At 40.5% G+C, this 22,412-nt stretch overlaps 2 protein-coding genes across 11 annotated transcripts in view; one reads left to right on the forward strand and one right to left on the reverse strand.

The window, feature by feature from the left end:
- Positions 1-3,728, forward strand: part of fez1 (fasciculation and elongation protein zeta 1) — a 35,426-nt gene extending 31,698 nt beyond the window's left edge. For all 4 annotated transcript variants that reach the window (XM_008119100.3, XM_008119099.3, XM_003226307.4 and 1 more), the window contains 2 exons: positions 1,899-1,964; positions 3,349-3,728. In XM_008119100.3, coding sequence (XP_008117307.1) covers positions 1,899-1,964; positions 3,349-3,365 — 83 coding nt within the window. In that variant the 3' untranslated portion in view covers positions 3,366-3,728. The remainder of the gene's footprint in view (positions 1-1,898; positions 1,965-3,348) is intronic.
- A 5,963-nt stretch (positions 3,729-9,691) lies between these two features.
- pknox2 (PBX/knotted 1 homeobox 2) overlaps positions 9,692-22,412 on the reverse strand; it is a 345,146-nt gene continuing 332,425 nt past the window's right edge. For all 7 annotated transcript variants that reach the window (XM_062961013.1, XM_062961014.1, XM_016996784.2 and 4 more), the window contains 3 exons: positions 16,358-16,434; positions 12,739-12,917; positions 9,692-10,865 (listed from right to left, as the gene is read on the reverse strand). In XM_062961013.1, the coding sequence (XP_062817083.1) occupies positions 10,624-10,865; positions 12,739-12,917; positions 16,358-16,434 (498 nt within the window). In that variant the 3' untranslated portion in view covers positions 9,692-10,623. The remainder of the gene's footprint in view (positions 10,866-12,738; positions 12,918-16,357; positions 16,435-22,412) is intronic.

Here is a 22,412-nt window from a genome sequence, read left to right on the forward strand (position 1 = left end):
CATTACTTAAAATTCAGTTTTTAAAAACTGACCTCTTTTTAAAAAGAGACGTGAAAAAGGAAGGAATCTATTAATCTCCTTGAATGGCTTGTACTATTAGTATATGGCTTGTAAAATTTAAAAGCTTTTCCTAAGTACTGGGGAATGTGCCTTGATGGTTGGTGCATCTTAGCAGTGACTGGGGGGCACATACCCGGTCTGCGCCATATATTTCCTGTAGTTCTGACACTTGCAATGGGAAATGTCCTCGGGGTGGGCATTTGTACTGGGACTGCAGTGGGAGCAAAGAATGAAATTTAACTCCTGACGTTTGGACTTCTGCCTTGAAAAAGCCCACAGCGTGTTCTAGAACATTTCATGGGTTAGGAAAAAAAATTCTCATAAACATCCAAGATTGTCATCTAGAAGATTTTGCCTCCAACTCTCTGACGGAACAATTTGTGGAACCCAAAAGGAAAGGTTGAGACGTTGTGACAGGTTTCCATGCATTCGGGGAGAATCATCCGTCTCTCTTTGAGTCTCTATGGCAACTGTGTTTTGAACTGACTGGAACAAATGCCGCCTTGAAAAAGAGTGAAAGGCCATGAATGGCTGTTTTTGTGCACAGAGCGAGTTTTGTGCGTGACAACTTGTGTCTTGAGGCAAAGACTGAGCCAGTCATAAATTTGGGCTGGTTTTTTGGGTTTCTCCATCGTAATTAAGTGGTGTGCAAAGCTGCATCAGACTATTATGCAAGCAGGACAGATAGTGAGTTGGAAGAAATGTCCTTGAATAAGAATCAAAGACCAAGCAACCCCTCAAAACACAAAACCCCATCTATCGTCAGTATCCATGTTTTTACCAACAGAGCATGAAATCATGTGACTTAACATCGGAATTGTTTTATTTTCCCACATTCTGCATAGAGCTTTACTACAAGGTCTGTTTCATTTCTATATATTTCAATTTGGAGTATCAATACAATTTTTCAAATTTCAAAACTGTTATTGTATTTAAATATGTGGTTAGATGCACATTTTAATCTCAAAATACCCATTTAAATGTGCCAAGGATATCAAAACAAAGATTTGTAGGAATTCCAGGTGATTATTGAACTATCCAGGGGAGGGCAACTAAAATGATCAAAGGTCTGGAGAGCAAGCCCTATGAGGAGCGGCTTAAAGAACTGGGCATGTTTAGCCTGCAGAAGAGAAGGCTGAGAGGAGACATGATAGCCATGTACAAATACGTGAGGGGAAGTCATAGGGAGGAGGCAGCAAGCTTGTTTTCTGCTGCCCTGGAGACTAGGACGAAAGGGAACAATGGCTTCAAACTACAGGAAAGGAGATTCCACCTGAACATCTGGAAGAACTTCCTCCCTGTGAGGGCTGTTCGGCAGTGGAACTCTCTCCCCCGGACTGTGGTGGAGGCTCCTTCTTTGGAGGCTTTTAAACAGAGGCTGGATGGCCATCTGTCGGGGGTGCTTTGAATGCAATTTCCTGCTTCTTGGCGGGGGGTTGGACTGGATGGCCCATGAGGTCTCTTCCAACTCTACTATTCTATGATTCTATCCCAAATTGTAATGAGATTTTTCATCCAACTGGTCGTTGTTAAAGCCTGGTCCATATTATGATAAAAAGTGACAACACCATTCAGACGTGGTGAATTTAACTACTTTGCTTAGAAAGCCATGAAGATGACTGACAGGTTTCAGGCTTTTGTCTTGGTGCATTGTTATCATAACGAATCCTGAATATGTTTTCAAGTTGCTTCAAAGCCTTCAGGGATGCATAAGATCTTGATTGGGAAGAATGTCTTGTGATTTTCCAGAATTGAGATCAAGTTAAAAATGGATTATTTTCCCTGTGTAGGTTAGCCCTTGTCTCCTCTAATTCATTCCTTTCAACTTCCATCCTCAGTTCTTTTTGCAATGAAGGAAGACAACGAGAAGGTCCCTACATTGCTAACTGACTACATTTTAAAAGGTAACTATGAACAGGAACAAGGGGATCGGCCTTGTGTTGAGTCAGGCCGTTGGTCCACAGGCACCACTGCTCTGGCGGGCAGGAGCTCTGCAGGGTCACAGCCAAATTTCTATAACCATACAAACTCACATAAGCATTAGGGTCATGGACAGGGCCCTGCTTCTTGGTCCTTAATCAGCAACAACTCAATTGGTAAACATGATGGAGGGGGACTTTTCAGTACTGGCCTCATTTATGAAATTCCCTTTCCAAAGATATGATTAGACAAGGGATGGAACCAATAGGCTATACAGATTGGCATGCCATTGACAGTTGGTCCATGGAAAGTATCCGTCTCTTTTTTATTTTCATTCATTTTTGTTACAAAGGATTTTTAATTTATCACACTAAGACATTGCCTTTCTTAATTTGTTTCCAGTGTTTATTACAGTTGTGTGAGGGCTGTGCCAGATCTAGGAAGACCATAGGGAAAAATGCTGGGTCCTGGAAATTGGGTGCTTACAGTGTCCTCTAGCTATGCTACCATTAGTCCCATGTTTTTTAGCCCAACAGAAATGTCCTAGATCAGGTGTCACCACAACAGTGTCTTCTGTCCAAGATGGACTGATTCTGGAGCTAGGACTGGGACTTCGCTTTGGGCTACTTGTCCTTTTGTGCTACTTGGTCAAGAGCTGGACCGTCGTCTGGGTAGAGGGTATAGCAGAGCAATACATAGTAGAAATCATACTCAAGATGGTATCTTCCAGGTGTTTTCAGAATTCATTTCCCTGATCCCTTGCCATTGTCCATATTAGTTGGAGCATGATCAGCTGCAAAGCTCATGAAAGGCACCAGGCTATTATGAATCGGGGAAAGTCAGTTGTCCAGTGTCCGTTAATACAGTAGAGTCTCACTTATCCAACACTCGCTTATCAAACGTTCTGGATTATCCAACACATTTTTGTAGTCAATGTTTTTAATATAACGTGATATTTTGGTGCTAATTTTGTTAATACAGTAATTACAACATAACATTACTGCGTATTGAACTACTTTTTCTGTCAAATTTGTTGTATAACATGATGTTTTGGTGCTTAATTTGTAAAATCATAACCTACTTTGATGTTTAATAGGCTTTTTCTTAATCTCTCCTTATTATCCAACATATTTGCTTATCCAACATTCTGCCGGCCCGTTTATGTTGGATAAGTGAGACTCTACTGTACTAGATATTGTTGCAAAGGTAGTTGTTCCAACAAAGAAAGATGGGAAGGGTTGCTGAGCAGCAGCGGCTAGGGGCCTTCATGAAAGCTCTGCTCTTACTATTACAAATAAATAAATATCCAGTTTACCATAAACACTGATGTCTTGAATTGTCTTGCTTTCCCCCTCCTTTTCCTTCCAGTTCTCTGTCCTACCTAAGTTCCCTGCTCTGAGCATCGTGAAACCAACTGGAGACAACAAGGCCAGTGTGTCATTCCATCCCAGGGACTGCATGACATAATGTAAACTTTTGAATTGTGTATTTAAAGATGTATAGTATTAACCTGGATTAAACATGAGCAGAACCCCCTTCTTTTGCTGTCAGTTTCTAGTCATAGTAAATATTTGAATGCAAGGGCTGCTTGTCCCTCCCTCTCTCTTTGCCACCTCTGTCTTGGAGGAAGCAGTACAGCAGCCTTCATCATGTATTTTCAGCCCATCTTTCCCCCAAGTAGCTTTGAAACTAATTTGAATACTGAAATAAACTTTCATTTAAAAGTTTATTAAAAAGTTGTCACACTTCTTGAAGAGCTGGTTCATTTCTTGAAAATAATGAGTCCAGTTGCTCGACTCGGTAATTATCCAGGGATTAATTCATTGGTTATTTGATAGAAACAAAACCAGTCCTGGATTCCCCCAGGCAGGAAGCAACCAAGCATTGAAGCTGCAAGGGTATTCAATGCTAATCAAGCTGGCCAATTGCAACATTCACACTTGCTTCAGGCAGACAAGAGTTATTTCTCTTTCCAACTTTCCACCTTTCCAAGTTTCCAGCAGACCTCACAACCTCTAAGGATTCCTGCCATATATGTGGATGAAATGTCAGGAGAGAATGCTTTTGGAATATGGCCATACAGCCCAGAAATCTCACAGCAACCCACTGATTCCGTGGGAGTTAAAGTCCAAAACATCTGGAGGGCCAAAGTTTGCCCATGCCTGCTCTAGATGTATAAACCTATCTCCATGTAGCACCCATTGGGAAACAACAACTGATCTAGCCTCATTGATCCACTCTGAATTATTTCACCTACTGCATTATAATGGTATTTGTGTATAGCATTCTTCGCATCACAGCAGATGATGAAGGCAGAAGCCAAAATATTGCGCTGTAACACTTTTTAAAATTTCTGTTTTGTTAGTCACTTACACCCAAACACACACTTATAAATAGGAAAATGCAGTGGCAGAGTAGGTAATTAGGAAGTCTACAGACAAGAAGCGTTATACCTTTTTTTTTCATTCAATGTGGAGCAAAACATTTCACAGATTCATTGTTCAATACTGCAATTTCAAGCACTTTCCCCTTTATCTCTGTTTAGAGTAGCCTGGTAGGCTTACTTCCAAGAAATATGGCTTAGGTGGCTTAGGTGGAAATCCAACTTCTTTGCGCACATGACATTGTGACGGAGGCAACTTGATGTCTCTCCAGTGATCTTTATTACCTCTTTAATTTTATATATACATATATATATATATATATATATATATATATATATATATATGTGTGTGTGTGTGTGTGTGTGTGTGTGTGTGTATATAGTGTCAGAAGTGACTTGAGAACATACTGCAAGTTGCTTCTGGTGTGAGAGAATTGGCTGTCTACAGAGACATTACTCAGGGGATGCCCGGATGTATTGTTGGGAGGCTTCTCTCATGTCCCCCTCATGTCCCCACAAGCTAGAGCTGCCAGACGGGAGCTCACCCAGTCTCACGGATTCAAACTGGCAACCTTCAGGTCAGCAACCCAACCTTCAGGTCAGCAGTTCAGCCGGCACAAGAGTTTAACTCATTGCGTCACTGCGGCTCCTATATATATACAGTAGAGTCTCACTTATCCAACATAAACGGGCCAGCAGAACATTGGATAAGCAAATATGTTGGATAATAAGGAGGGATTAAGGAAAAGCCTATTAAACGTCAAATTACCGTATGATTTTACAAATTGAGCACCCAAACATCATGTTATACAACAAATTTGACAGAAAAAGTAGGTCAATACGAAATAATGCTATGTAGTAATTACTGTATTTATGAATTTCGCACCAAAATATCACGATTTATTAAAAACATTGACTACAAAAATGCGTTGGATAATCCAAACATTGGATAAGCCAGTATTGGATAAGTGAGACTCTACTGTATATTGAAATAACAAAATGTTAAATAAACACAATGAAATAAAGCTGGAAAACCTCATCTGGTAGCACTTTATAATAAATGGATATGAATTAATACTAAATTACAATGAATTTTCTATGAAATTACATATTACATTCATGCCATTATCAGTATTCAAAACGGGGGGCTTTTTTTTAATGCCCGCTGTTACGCCAATACATTCCCAAGGAATTATCAATTCAACTCTTAATGTAAAGTGATCGATTTTAAACCTCTCGACTCCAAAAGAAGGAGCAATTTGAAAACTGTGCTTTGTGAGCGAGAAGAAAGTAATCGTTTGAAATAAATAAAGCTTTAACGTGCAAGAAAACCCTCATCATGGAAGTCCAGGATTTGTTTGACTGGTGGGCTGAGGAAGGCGTGTGAAGCATTTGAAAGGGGCTGGTGGTCTGCAGCTGTGTGTTTCCTTTGGCTAACTCGGAAGACAAGACTGAACAGAGGAAATCACCTGCATCAGTTCATGAGGAAAGTGAATTCCATTGTAATTTCACCATCAAAAGGAAAGAGAGAAATCCAGATTGGCTAAATAGCATATACTATAAATATTGGCTGGAATTCTGTATAGCTGGGGTGTCAAATTAATTTTCACCAAGACCACATCCATCTTATGGTTACCTTCAAAGGGCCTCTGAATCCATGGATGGAGAATTTGTGGATAGAAGGCCAACTATAATATTTTTAATTAGTTGGTGCTCTTTAGTTTTGTCCCAATTTGGGTCCCTAGATGTTATTGAATGACAACTCCCATCACTTTCAATCATCCACCATATTGATTGTGGATAATGGAAATTGAAACTCAACAGCAATTGTGGTTCTGAGGTTGGTGAAAGGACATCATATCCACAAGCCTTGCATCTGCATTCATACCCAATTCTCCTGTATGAGCAGGTCAAACTGCAGTCTTACAGATGCTATGTATCACAAATCCCATCAGCTCTAGTCATGATGTCTTATGATGAAGAATACAGAAGTTGTAGTCCAGCACCTGGAGGGCCACATAAAATGATTTGGCAGGCCAGATTTGAGTTAGACACATCTGATATATAGGCCTTATATATGGATATAGTTGTGGTGCTATGCAGTAAAATTAGGCCTAACCCACTCAATCCTCACTTACCGGGAAGCAGTCCCTGCGGTCAATGGGGATCTGTTCCTTTTTTTCCCCTTTGGAAGCAGCAGATTGCCATTTCCATCTCCTGCTGTGAGCAATATCCAGTCTGGAAAAAGAGACAAAGGACTGCTCTCACAATTCCCCTTCATGCTGAGTAGGGAATAGGAACGACAGGATTACAGAAGCCCATCGCTTGCAGTGGCTGCTTCCCAGTCATTGCATATTGGGAGACCGTCACAATCTTAACATAGGCCCTAAACTAGTGGTTGTGTAGGGATTCTGAATACTATAAAGGTATGCATTCATAATGGCTATACAGGATTCTAGCCAAAGATTATTGGATCCTCACACGGAAACACCAAACACTTGCTTTTTCCAGGGAGAAATACATTCAAGTCACAGAAAGTAGACAACCTGTAAATCCAGACAGTCCCAACCGTTGTTCATAGTAATCTGATAAACAAGGTCACCCAAAATATTTTTTTTGTACACTGGAGACATTTTCCTGAGCACAATGTACAAAACGAAATGGATCACAATTTAAAAGTGGCACTCTCTCTCTCAAGCGGGAGGAAGTGGACAAGAATGACCAAGAGGAATAATTTGGATGGACAGCAGACAAGAGTTCATTTCGCTTCCGTGGAATTCGTCCCTGCTGGCTTGACAGTTCCAGAATGGCTTCAAAAGGACCACTGCATGTGCCGAGGACCACCCAGGAATGGACAACGGACATTCCTAAGCATAACAAGAGCTTCAGATGTTTGGGTCCAAACACTTTGCGATATAACTGCCTCTTACTGGAAAGTAGGGGAACTGTGGGTGCACAGCTTATAGAGAGCTAAAGCCCAGTTTCTTGGAGTTTTCTCCTTTTTCTGAAGCCTTTCTTTTTGAAAGGAAGAATCAGTCATGTTCTCTTGCTCCCCGCACCTCCGGAAATGAAGGCCAGAGGAAAAGCAAGCATTTGGACAGAAGCAGGCAGATGTGGACTCAGTCATATACAGCAGGCATGGGCAAACTTTGGCCCTCCAGGTGTTTTGGACCTCAACTCTCACAATTCCTAAACATGGAACATGGAACATGGCCATGCAGCCCGGAAAACTCACAACAGCCCAGTGATTCCGGCACGTTCCCTGCTCTCTCCCCAACAGTTGCTTGGCCTTGGGACAGTACGATGGCTGTTTAGTGGCCAGACGGGATGCAGTAAATTCCCATAACAGTTATCTTGGGGGTGATGCCGGAGGGCACAGGAGTGTTTGTGCAGTGTGTGATGGTCTACCTTTTTTCATTTCTGAGTCTTGGCTCTTTCTAATGCTCTCTAATGCTGGGCTGTACTTTCATAACCGAGTTTAAAGGATGCATTTTAATGTTTTGAGAGAATCAGCTCACATTTCTTCCTCACCTCCTCCCAGAAGGTGCAACAGAAGGACCGAGCCCCCATCTATACTGCTTTATAATCCAGCTTCTGATTGCATGTGGCCATGTAGACTCATATAATCCAGTTCGATACAGATAATCTGCATTCTGAAACTGGATTATATGACAGGGTAGATCCAACCTGAGATGTAATGTCAGCCTGAACAAACCAAGCACCGAGTTTTCTGATGTGGGAGTGGCTTTTCTTTGCACGAGAGAAGTGCATCTGTTTACACATCTGGTTACCCTCCTTTCCTGGGTTGTTGTGAGTTTTCTGGGTGGTATGGCCATTCTCTCCTGATGTTTTGCCCACATCTATGGCAGGCATCCTCAGAGATTGTGAAGTTGTATAAACCACATGTACCTAGTTTCTGATATACCTCACAACCTCTGAGGATGCCTGCTACAGATGTGGGTGAAATGCCAGGAGAGAGTGCTTCCAGAACATGGTCCTACAGCTCGGAAAATCCACAGCAACCCAGTGATTCCAGCCATGAAAGCCTTCGACAATACCTCCTTTGCTATTTTTAAATCCACACTGACTGTTTGAAGTGAAGAGAGAAGAAAAGGAGCTTGTCTACACATTTAGATTCCTGGGGAACAGGCATATGTATTCACAAGCATGTTAACCAGACTATGTGAATGCAATGCTTAGAATCTTCTCAACAACAGAAATTGGAAAATCCTTGGTTATGCCAGCATATATATATATATATATATATATATATATATATATATATATATATATATGAATATGAATGACACTTCAGAAGACTGAATGTACAAATTCTGGTCACAGATCAGAATATTGCAGAAGGAGCTATTCTCTACCGCCTTTCATAATATGATATTGTAGCAAAGGATATTGCTATTTGGATTTTCAGAATGTTATTTGTTCCAGTTTGGGGGTGAGGGGCTTGAAAATTCTGCCACCATTTCCCAAGGAAGGAAGGGAGCAGATGGCTCTTTCTTTCCTTGGAAGAGCCAGAATATTCCTGGATCTGCATCAAACGCTTGCCATTTGCCAGAGAGATGGAGACGCACCTATAAATCCCAACTATAAGCCATCCCCACCCCCCCTGCCACAGAAGATGGTCTAAATATGTTGGTAGAGGTCCAAGAAATCAGTGTGTTTGCTGGATCTTGTCCAATGGCTACCATTCTAGCATTTTAAAAAAATAAAATGTGTCAATATGTGTGTACCTTGAGAAACAAAAATGCATTCTTAAGGCTCGTGTTAACATTACACCTGACACATGGAAGCCGCATTAAAGTGTCATCACAAGGTAAGCTGTTCGTGCACAGCAGTTCACTACATGGATTGGCGGATGCCTCCCCCGCACAAGGCTAAACTTGGGTTTTTAAAAAAACATGGCCACAGCAGGATGGCAAATATCGCACAAGCCGAGTAATGAGCTGTTGGGTGCAATTGGCCCAAGATCCGGCACGGAAGGACATAAAAGCAACCTCCATGGGTGACAGTAGCCGTGCCCTTGATAAAAAGAAGTCAGGAGGGGAAAGAGGGTGCTGCTGAAGATTTCTGTTCTCTGTTCTGAATGTATAAAACACATAGAGCTGAATTTTGTTCTTTGGAAGCCTTTTCATTTAGAGGCGACAGGTGGCAGGTGAGAAAATCAGATTGTGGGAAGGGCATTGATCTCACCATCTGGACAGCAATTCCTCGGAGCTTCAGAATATTTTCCCCCCCTTTCCTTGGAAATCTGTGAATTCTCTGTAAGGATTTTTCACTTTGCTTGTGCAAACATTTGGAAACCTGAGCCAGTTCATATTCAACCAATGCAGAAAACCATTTATCATTTCTTCTTAGTGTATAATCCTCTAAACAATTAACATAATTATTCAGGGGTATTCTTACTGGATTACCTGAAGCTACCTCTTGAAGCAGGGAACTAAACCAGACATAACTGTTATGACACCCCATTCGGAAGGTTAAACTTTTCCCCAGTTTCCCCTCCCAGAATGGTTCATGTTGCAGTGCAGAATGTATTTGTCACATTAACTATGAAAAATGGGACTTTTCTGTACTTCTTGGGATCTGGACCCATGAAACCGTGATGACTTGGAACCCGGTTCTGCAGAAACAGCTACGAGTCAATTTGGGTCCAGCATTAAACTCTCCCACATTGCCATTTTTTTCTCCAAAATTTGCAAACTCTTATTTTTTCTACATGTAAATATTTATAACCATTGCAGTCTTTTTACGTTTTTTGTTGTAAAAACCATTGATCTCTTCTCTCTCTTGTTTTGCATCTATAAATCTCTCATAAAAGCAGTGAAAATGAAAACAGGCTTGCCTCTCGACTGCGTGTCACAAAAAAGGCATTGCATCAGAACATCCATAAAACATTCAGTCATACAGAAAACAGCTTACCCTAAAAACAATTCGGTTGTTGTTATTATCAAAAACAAAGGGGTTGGAGAGGGAGGGGGGAGAACTGGCCACAATATGTGCCTTGTAAACATGTGTCCTTCACTTAAATAACTGGTTTGCACATTTGGCAAGGGATCCTCAACGTGCAGCTATGTCCATTCCTGCAATTGAGACCAGGTAAGCAGGACACTCCATAAGGATATTGTTGCTGAATTAATTCTATATAAAGGGACGTGGGGCTTGTATGTTCAAGTTCAGGCTCTCTCTACAATTCCTTAGGCCAATGGTTTTGGCAAGCCGATCCAACTGCTCCGCCATCGACTCTACTCCAGTGAGTCACTGTGCTCCAAGCCAAGGTCGCTAACATTTGTTGTCTGGAGCTCCTCGGCATCCTCCTCCAGATCCTCTTCCTCCTCCTCCTCTTCCTCCTCCTCTTCTTCCATTTCATCCTCCTCCTCATCTGTCCCATCGAGTGAGTCATCATGAGCTGCCATCATGGCCTGCTGCATAGCAATGGTAGCATTATCGGAAGAGAGGGATTGGAGGTTGTCCATATTTATAGAGCCTAGGAAGGAAAGCAAACAGCTGGTGTCGTGATTCACTCAGGACCCCACTTACTGGCACCAGGGAGTTCAATACGAAAAGGAATGCTGTGAGAACAGAACTGGGTAGTGGGCTCATATACACATCCATGAGCAATTGGGACAAAACTATGCTGATAATGCAGCTCCCCTCCAAATCTGACTCAAGTTTGGAGCTAGTATGGTGTACGGTGGTGTAATGGTTTAAACCCTTGTGCTGCTGAACTGCTGACCTGGAAATTGGCAGTTCGAATCTGCAGGGTGGGGTGAGCTCCCGATTTTAGCTCTAGTTCCTGCCAACCTAGCAGTTTGAAAACAGGCAAATGTGAGTAGATAAATAAGTACCACTTTGGCAGGAAAAGGCATCTACAGGTGTCTACAGACAACACAGGTTCCTCAGCTTGGAAACGGAGAACAGCATCTCCCCCATAGACGGAGATGACCGCTGCCTCCAGAGCCAGAAATGAAAGGAGAAGCCTTTGCCTTATTCTGCGTATTTATGACTCACTGTATGTTATTGTAACAAGGCACTGAATGTTTGCCTGTGTCCGTTATATATGCTGTAATCCTGAGTCCCCTCAGGGAGAAGGGTGGAATATAAATTATTTATTTATTTATTTATTTATTTACAGTATTTATATTCCGCCCTTCTCACCCCGAAGGGGACTCAGGGCGGATCACATTATACACACATAGGGCAAACATTCAATGCCCATAAACACATCAAACAGAGACCGAGACAGACAGACGCAGAGGCAATTTAACCTTCTCCTGAGGGGATGTTCAATTCTAGCTACAGGGGGGAGCAGCTGCTTCATCATCCACTCTGACGGCACTTTCTCATTCCAGGTCGTAAATTAGTTAAACTTGCCTCCCCACTTTTTTTTTATAAGTGGTACCTTATTTCCTACTTGATAGATGCAACTATCTTTTGGGTTACCAGGTCAGCAACGAGCAGGGGCTTTTTTTTAATTTTTAATTGACGGGTGCTCACCCCGCCACGGGCTGGCCTCAAACTCATGACCTCATGGTCAGAGTGATTTATTGCAGCTGCTCAACAGCCTGCGCCACAGCCTGGCCCCATTATTATTATTATTATTATTATTATTATTATTATTATTATTATTATTGTCAGATGTTTTCCAACTGTGATTTGAAGGATGTTAGGATTCCTTAGAATCTTCTAAGAGATCATTGACAATGATAAACCAAGGTTGCTAATCTTGATTGTCTGGAGCCCTCCAAACCCGACAGGAAAGATTTTCCCAGAAAAAACAGCTTGCCCAAATCTCCTCCAAAATAGAAAGAAGGGCGGTTTTTCCCAATCTGTCTTTCATTCTGTACACTGTTCTGCAGGGGCACACTGTAATAAGAAGAAGCAGGGACTCCTGCAGGATCCTGTCACATTGCCACTTGCTGGAGGGAGGGTGCTAGACATGGATTTGGGGGTGCCACAATCATAAATAAGCCTAGTATATGACACCAGAACCGCCTAACAGGCTGCCAGATATGTTTTCCTCTTTGGAATAATTCCCTTCATATTTGAATAGAGGGAGAATCCTGAGGAATGGTTATTTTTCCACTATAAGGTAGAAAATTATTATAATTATTTAACCTTGCAAAGATGAAATATTTGAGGATGAGTTCCCCCACGTGCAGCCTTTGTTTTTGCAGTCCTTGCTGCATTTAGCACTATGTTTCTATATGTGGAAGCAAATTGCAGTGGCAGCGAAAGGCATGCACCTCCTCTTCTTCCAGTGGATTTTGGGGAAAGAGGGAAAATGGCTACTTATGAGAGTTGTGGCTAAACTCAGATAATCTGTGTATATTGAGCCTATTCAAGGGACCAATTCTTACCATCAGGGTTCGTGCCAGGGTTGCCTCCTTGTTGCTGCAGCACTCCAGCCGCAATGGAGTTGGGCCAGAACCTCTGTGTTGGTCGGTGTTGGGATTTGATCTTCTTGGCTTTAGGGGTTGGGTCTGGATTGCTTGCATCGAGCATCGGCTGCAGGATACGTCTCCGGGCATTGATGAACCTTTGCAAGGAGAGGGAAGAAAAGGATATGGGTGCATCTCTTTTCACTTCAGACTCGCTTAGTAGGTTCTTCTATAATTTTGATTTTAAAAACAAGTATACTATTTCTCTGTTTGTAATTGCTAATATTAATCAGTACTAGAGATACAGGCTAGAATTCTGTTTGTGATAGATGCAGGTACAATATCAAATTATGACTTCATGTAATCCCGGGTTGTGGCGCAGGCGGGAGAGCAAGCCAGCTGCAATTAACTGCAATGAATCACTCTGACCAGGAGGTCATGAGTTCGAGGCCCGCTCGGAGCCTATGTTTGTTTGTCTTTGTTCTATGTTAAAAGGCATTGAATGTTTGCCTATATGTGTAATGTGCCCTGAGTCCCCTTCGGGGTGAGAAGGGCGGAATATAAATGCTGTAAATAAATAAATAAATAAATAATCCACACCTCTTTCTGCCACAGTTCACTTTTGAGCGGTCACAAAATATGTACCAAGCAGCAGTGTCTGGAAATTATTTATAAGTAATATCTATCTCTCTCTCTCTCTCTCTCTCTCTCTATCTATCTAATAATATAGTTATATCCCAGTTTCTCTCTCTGAAAAGAGTCTCAGGTCCCTTCTACACTGCCACATAATCCAGATTATCACTGTAGATAATCCTCATCATCTCCTTTGAACTGGATTATGTGAGTCTACACTGCCATATAAACCAGTTCAAAGTAGATAATCTGGATTTTATATGGGAGTGTAAAAGGGTCCTCAAAGCAGCTCAAAGTGGTAATGTTTCAAAAGTTGTCTCTCAGAAAAAAAGGTATTTTCATGGACCTCTTGGATCTTGTAAGCATGGATGGCTCTTGTGGTTTCTTCCAACTGTATGATTCTAGATTTCTAGAAGCACAAGGAAAGGCAACATGCTAAAGGTTTTGAGCTTTGGGTTTGAATCATTATGGGTGTCTCAGGACCATCAACACAGACCACATAACACAGTTCAAAGCTGGATGAAGGGCAGGTGTTCAGAAAACGTACACATTCAACGTGGACTTGTAGCATACATCAAGCCAGAAACAGCACATTAAAAACATGGAACTGGAAATTGAAGAGCACTACAAGAATGGAAGCACTATCATGGATACACAGTTAGTCACAAAAACCCCATGATAGGATTGCCTTAGGGTCACCATAAATCAGAAATGGGTTGAAGATGCAGAACAATAACAATGAAGCATTGGTGGAAAGATTGCTAGTCTGAGATTTTTGATTGACTACATCACTTTATAAAGCCACACATATTACATTTGTGGCAGAATTTATTTACACTTCCACAGGTGCCTTTCCCTCTCTTTTTTGTGCAGATGCATTTCTTTTCCAAGTATGCCTCCATGTGGCTAGATCCAGAACTGAAAATCTGAAAATCTGCATAAACTGTGTCTCTTGCCCCAAGGCATAATATAGCGAGAAATAACTACAGCTGGAATAAAATTCTCTTCCAATTAAGTTTCCTAAAAATAGTTCTCATCTTTGAATTTGGGAGCCATTAAAAAAAAAACAGATTTTTGTGTATGTGTGGTAATTCAAATTTCAATTTGAAAGAGTGTGTGCAACTTGCCACACTCAACTTTATGATTGTTTTCAATTTCTTTTCCTGGCTTGTAACTTTCTAAAGAACCTCCACGAAAGCCACAGAGGTGTAAGCTTCACTCGCAAATGGCTGGTAGCTGCATCTTCCAGAATGTCTGGAGATCTCTTTTTCTAGAATGCCTTGGGAGTGATGTCATGTGAATGTCTACCGGCTGCATCTTTTGGAATGCTTTGGAAGTGTGACGTGACGTGACATTGTTCTCAAGGCCTTTCAACACATATGGCCAGTAGCAAACAGTGGAGAAGACCTCACAGTTGGGTTCAAGTCAATTGAACTTCCCTGAATGCTTGTAAGAACTTTGCAATCGGCTGTGCTTCTTGGCTGTGGCTCTCTAGTTGTGGAACCCTCTTTTCCTGGAATCTTGATTCAACAATTCTAGTTTCATTGTCACAATGCAAAAACAGGCTGGCCTTCTGGATTATGCCATGTTTCTTAACAGTTCCATAGTCATCATGGTGGTGCTATAGCCATTATTGTGACCCTCAATTGACTTCTCAGCTTCTTCACTCTATCTGGGGCTCCATCTACACTGTCATATAATCCAGTTTCTGAATCCAGATTATCTGCTTTGAACTGGATTACATCACAGTGTAGATTGAACCTGGATCTGGCTGCCTTGCCCATAGGAGTCAGCACTATTCCCTGGTAGATTGCTCCAGCACAACTGGCACTCCTGCAAGAACTGCATATTTGGACTCAGTTTTATGGCATGCACATTTCTTTCTGAACTGTTTTCAAAATATAATGCTTATTATTATTTTTATCTTTTATTTATTCACTTCACTTCACTATTTCTTAATTAGTTGCTCTCTACCAGAGTGCTCCGAGCGACTTACAATTTAAAATATCATTCCACAATATAAAAACATTCATCATAAAAACATTCAACATAAAAACATTCAACATAAAAACATTCAACATAAAAACATTCAACAGTGACTATTTGGCAAATTAGATTTGATTTACTTAAATGCACAACCAAACAGCCAAGTCTTGAGCGTTTTTCCAAAAGGTCGCAACTCCGACATTGCTCTAAGATATGGAGGCAATGAGTTCCACAGAATTGGAGCATAGGCCGAAAAGGCTCTATGCCTTGTGGCTTCCAGGTGTACCTCCCTAGGGCCTGGTACGTATAGGAGATTTTCCTGGGAGGATCGAGGTGACCACTGATGGAAAAAAGGAATGAGTCGGTCCCTAAGATATAATGGTCCTTGGCCATTTCGAGCTTTAAATGTCAGGATCAGTATCTTGTAAGAGATCCAATGTTCTATTGGTAGCCAATGCAGTTGTTTCAGAATCAGTGTAATATGGGATCTTCTAGATGATCCCGCTAGCAGCATGGCCGCCGCATTTTGGACCATTCGGATCTTCTGGGTTTTTGTCTTTGGAAGGCCGGCATATTCGGAGTAGTTACCTCCTTTATGATTTTTAGGAATATGTGCATTTTTGTGTACATCTTCCATTCCAACGTATCTTTGCACACCCACATGTTCATGATTGGAGAATTTCCTTTCACAGCCACAAAAGCTTGAATGTCAAAGCATAACTGCCTTTTGAACTGCATAGTTGGCAACGCCTGGTTTAAATGGCATATTTGAAAGTAGACAATTAGGCTAATGCAAGACAAACAAATTTCTCCCACATCCAAAACTTATTCCATTCAAATGTTCATTTACAGATGGAAATGTGATCCAATAATATGAGTGGGAATGTGATCTGAATAGCTGCTCTTCTGTAGATAAACCAGTCTTTTCTACCTTGAGTGCTATTCAGCTTGAAAAGGTGGAGATCAAGATGTCACTTACCAGTTGTTGACTTGCAAGAGCGTGAGGTTGGTCTGTGCTGCTATTTGCCTTTTCTCATCCTCTGTTGGATAAGGATGCTGAAGAGAGAATGAAGGACCATTACAATCATACCTCAGGCAACCTGAAGGCCACCTAGAGATCTTCTGTTTAAGTGCTAAACAATGTTATTTGAATTAGTCTGCAAACTGCTGGGCACATCCAGATAAAGCAAATATGTTAGAGTGGTTGGAAATTGCATATATTCCGTAGATGTGGATCTTACTTTTTAAAAAAGTATCCACATTTTAGTCCTACATGGTTTTCTAGCAATTCACACTGCAACATATTATCCCGATCTTGAAGTGGGTTTATTTTTAGTCCTGATGTTAATAAGAACAACACAAAAAATCCCCTTTCCCTCTTTAAAGACTTGTAAAGAAAAACGTATGTTGCTTTAGTTTAACAGTTACACAAATAGCTAATGCCAGCCACTATCTGAAAAATATGCACCACAATAAAGGTTCAAAACATAGAACACAATATGCATATTAGAGCATCATATACATAAGAATGTTAACAATAATACAAATAATAATACAACTGATGATCAAATTCTGTCAGCTGTAGTGGCACACAGTCACAACTTACAGAGTATAAAATTTATAGACTGCAATCATCCAGATTTAATTGCTACACAGAGCAGTTTTCAGTATAAAACATATATCAGACATATCAACCAGACTCCAACTAAAGTTTGTTAGCGGCACAGTATGTGTACATTGAGTCTCTTCAAAATGGCATGTAATATGCTGTAAAACTCAATACATCAGTGTACAAATCAATTGGCTCTAGCCTGGCTTGGAGTCAAAACAAATCAAAGTCTCTGTAGTCTTGGAGTAGTTCTATAGGACTCCTCAGAGTGTAAATGCAGCCAATTAGCCGTAGCTTCAGTTCGTAACAAATGTTGCTGTTCCCAGCCAGGAAGCCCAGTCAAATAGATGTTATTTTAGAGTGGCTGGCTGTGAGCCGAAGTAAGCTGTTTACATAAGCTGTTTACTACTGGTTCCCAGGTTTACTCCAGTTTCAGTTAACCCTTCATCTGGTAAGCGGCAATGTTTTCAATGTCTGTATTGTTGGCTCAGCTTCCAGTTTTATGTTCGCAGTGTCTACATGCTGATTGTGGATTCTATACTGCGAGTTTCATCTATGCTGACGATCATGCGATCACCGCTCAAGCAAGGAGCTTTGAAATAGTTAAATGGAAGCTCTCTGAAGCTTTAGGTGCTCTTACTGCCTATTACAGGAAAAACCAGCTGATTCCTAATCCATCTAAAACACAGACGTGTGCTTTTCATCTTAAGAACAGACAAGCATCTCAAGCTCAGAGGATTGCCCGGGAAGGAATCCAACTGAGCATTGCAGCACGCCAAAATACCTGGGAGTCATTCTGGACCTTGCTCTGATTTACAAGTTGCACTGCTTTACTATCATGCAAGAAATGAGTGCTAGAAATAATATCATATGGAAGCTGACTGGCTCAACCTGGGGATACAGTCAATACATCTGCCCTTTGCTACTCTGCTGCTGAATACGCATGCATCACATTAAAAGAATGGATGTGGCTCTTAATGAGACGTGCCGCATCATCACAGGATGTCTAGATTATAACTGTATTTATATCAACTAGCTTCTGACATGATAGATAGATAAATAAAAGAAGAGGACATCACTGAAATGGCACTACTACACTATGGGCACATCTACACTGATCTGTTATCCTGAAATGCATGAAGCTGTTTTGGATTTGTTGTCGAAGGCTTTCATGGCCAGAATCACAGGGTTGTTGTATGTTTTCCGGGCTGTTTTCTAGAAGTATTCTCTCGTGACGTTTCGTCCACATCTATGGCAGGCATCCTCAGAGGTTGCCTGCCAACCTCACAACCCTGGTTTGGATTAATACAGCCATGAACCATGTTAACTAAAGTCATGGGTCGTTCTGAATCTAGAGTAACCAGCAACCTTGGGGTCAGGCTGATGTCACTCTAGGCCAGAGGCCCTCAAACTTTTTAAGTGGAGGGCCAATTCATGGTCCCTCAGATTGTTGAGGGGCCAAATTATCATTTGAAAAAAAAATGAACAAATTCCTATGCTCACTGCACATGTCTTATTAGTAGTGCAAAAAAAAAAAAACCAACAATCATTTATTTATATATTTATTTGCTACATTTATACCCCACCCTCTCTCACCCTGAAGGGGACTCAGAGCGGCTTACAAGTTGTATGTACATACAATATATTATATTATTAGCATAGCACAATATTAGCATTATATATTACTATATTGTACTATACCATTATACTGTAATATTATTAGTAATATTACATTTAATATATAATAAATATTATATTATACAATATTATTATATTGTTTTATTATTATTAGCCGCCCTGAGTCCCCTATTGGGTGAGAAGGGCGGGGTAGAAATACTGCAATAAATAAATAAATAAATATTACAGTAGAGTCTCACTTATTTAACACTTGCTTATCCAACATTCTGGATTATCCAACACATTTTTGTAGTCAATATTTTCAATACATTGTGATATTTTGGTGCTAAATTCATAAATACAGTAATTACTACATAGCATTACTGAGTATTGAACTACTTTTTCTGTCAAATTTGTTGTATAACATGATGTTTTGGTGCTTAATTTGTAAAATCATAACCTAATTTGATGTTTAATAGGCTTTTCCTTAATCCCTCCTTATTGTCCAACATATTCGCTTATCCAACGTTCTGCCGGCCCGTTTATGTTGAATAAGTGAGACTCTACTGTATATTGTATTACATTATAATATTTATTATCAATATTATATGTATACACAATATATTATATTATTACCATATCATTCATTTATAATATTTCATTTAAAATATTGGTAAATGAAAAAAAATTACAATATTTAAAAATAAGAATAATTTTAACCAACATACTGTAAACTTATCAGGATTTCAGTGGGAAGTGTGGGCCTGCTTCTGGCCAATGAGATAATCAAGTAGGATTGCTGTTGTTGTGTCTTCAAGTTATTTCAGACTTTGGGTGAGCCTAAGTCTAAAACTGAGGGTGGAGGCCAGGTAAATGGCCTTAGAGGGCCGCATCCGGCCCCCGGGCCTTAGTTTGGGGACCCCTGCTCTAGGCAATGAATAATGGACTGTATGGACACAATTACACCCATTGGCCACTGTGACAACTAATAGCCGGTGGATGGTCAGGCCTCTCTCCTGCCTCTGGTTGTTGCGATCAGGCATTCATCATTCCGGATCGGCCCCAGGATAAATGTCTGGATAGAGCCACCTTATAATACCAAGGCTGCCATCTTGTCCATAGCACAATCATACACACATGCATCATTTTGCCTCCGCACATTCTTTTTGGGGTGCTGAGAAGGTTGATATTCCCCTTCCCTCTCTGCAGTGCACAAAGCCCTTCTTATTGCGCCAAATTGCTATGTGTGTGTGTGTGTAAAGAAATCCTTGCAAAGTTGCTTGCAAAAGATCTCGGCAAAAAGGGAGCTGAGCTTTTGCAGAGGCAAGCCACGCCTCAAACAATGTATCGGTTTGCTGGCAGATGGCTGGGTTTGTCAGTTGGTAATCTGAGCTTGCGGGGAGAGCACAGAAATGGAGAAGCTCTCTAGCTACGGTCAAGTAGCAGTTTGAATATGCTATGCTGTAAATAGAATGCTGATGTTATTGATCTTATGCAACTACATGGACATTGTACGATTGCAGAACTGTTTTATATTTCAACTCAACAAGTAAGAGTAAAGTTCTTTTGTTCTTTCAATTCCTCTGCCTGGTGTGAGTCTTTTGCACATGGTGTTAACTGGACGCTGCTGGATTCCGCTATACTCGTTAATACTTCTCTGTCCTTACTATAGGGCAGTGGTCCCCAACCTGTGGTCCATAGACCATCAGTGAAAGAACCAAAATGTGGTCTGTGGCCTCACCGTGCAATGAGAGTGACTAGTCTCGCGAAACTCTCTTATAGTGCCGAGGTTTATTAAACATGGTTTTATGTGGGCAAGCATATGGCGACTATTGGATGGCATATGTTCTGTATCGGAAACTAGAGCTATTGTGGTCTATCCAAAACAATTTTCTGAATCAGTACCCCAAATAACCAACCCAAATCTAAAGTTGACCAAAAACTGATTCATAACCCTTTTGGTACTAATGTTGGAGAGCGGTCCCTGGTCAAAGTGGTCTCTGGTCAAAAAAAGGTGGCATTTAACCCTCCAAAAACTCTCCAGAACATACAAAAAAAACCCTCCAACAAATGTTGGAAATGCGGGGATCATGAAGGCACCTATTATCATTGTTGGTGGACCTGTGAGAGAGCTAAGGAGTTTTGGAAAGAAATACACCAAAGAGTACAAAAGATCCTGTTAATTTAGATCAACTTAGACCCCAAGTTTCTGCTACTAGGGATGTTAGATTTAGAAGACAAGAATAAAGAAATCTTATTTAATTACCTAATAACGGCGGCAAGAATAATATACGCAAAAGAATGGAGGACTAAAAATAGACCAGATATTAATTCCTGGTTCAATAAAATTCTTGAAATTATAAATATGGACAAACTAACATACTTACTATCTGACACACAGGGTAAACAAAAAAAAACCAGACAGATTGGGAACTGATTAAAAGCTACTTAAGAAATGAAAAATGTAAAGTAATAATATAAATTATCCTTAGACGAGTAAGAAGGGCAATAGACATGTCTCAGATTAAAGGAAGATGAATAGAGGTAGAACCAAGATAGGAGAATGGAAGGTATTGGAAATACCAAGGGAACCAATATAAAGAACACCAGATATAAGATGGAAGTCAATTTTAATAAACGTGTGTCTCTATCGTGAAACTATGTAATGGGTGTTGGGAAGACTACACTTATTTTTTTCTGTTGTTTTGTTTTGTTTTTGTGAGGTGTTTTTTCACATTTATGTCATGTCATTGTAAATCACAACATTATAAATGTTCGCAAAAAAAAATACTTCAAAAAAAAAAAAAAGGTTGGGAACCACTGCTATCTATATATATAAAAGGGTAATGAAATTTCAGCCTAGGACAAAACAACAAAACTACACATCCCAGAAACACTAAACTTGGCAGCACAACCCCTCATCCATGCCTCTACGTTCATACAACAAAAAGAAAAGAAAATTAAAGTCCTAATTAGAGGGAGAGGAATAATTGTTTTTATCCAATTGCAGCCAGTTAAAAGGCTAAGCTCCGCCCACTTGGTCTCCTAGCAACCCACTCAGCCCAGGGGACAGGCAGAGTTAGGCCTCACTTAGGCCTCTTCCCCACTGCCTATAAAATACAGATTATCTGATTTGAACTGGATTATATGGCAGTGTAGACTCAAGGCGCTTCCACACAGCTATATAACTCATTTATAACCTTATATTATCTGCTTTGAACTGGATTATTTTGACTCCACACTGCCATATAATCCACTTCAGTGTGCATTTTATACAGCTGTGTACAAGGGGCCTCATATAATCCAGTTCTAAGCAGATAATATAAGATTATAAATCTACAGTACAGTCTCACTTAGCCAACATAAACAGGCCGGTAGAATGTTGGATAAGTGAATATGTTGGATAATAAGAAGGGATTCAGGAAAAGCCGATTAAATATCAAATTAGATAATCATTATACAAATTATGCACCAAAATATCATGTTATACAACAAACTTGACAGAAAAAGTAGTTCCATGCACAGTAATACTATGTAGTAATTACTGTATTACAAATTTACCACCAAAATATCACAATGAATTTAAAACACTGACTACAAAACATTTACTACTAAAAGGCAGACTGCGTTGGATAATCCAGAACATTGGATAAGCGAATGTTGGATAAGTGAGATTCTACTGTAATATATACCACCATACTTCGTCACAGCAATGCGTGACCGGGCACAGCTAGTAGGGTCTATATGAAAAGAAATGGCACTGCTGTAAACAAGCCTGGAAGAGCCCCTTTGAACGATTTTCCACAAG

The sequence above is a fragment of the Anolis carolinensis genome, unplaced genomic scaffold (genome assembly GCF_035594765.1).
Source record: "Anolis carolinensis isolate JA03-04 unplaced genomic scaffold, rAnoCar3.1.pri scaffold_8, whole genome shotgun sequence".
Classification (NCBI taxonomy): Eukaryota; Metazoa; Chordata; class Lepidosauria; order Squamata; family Dactyloidae; genus Anolis; species Anolis carolinensis.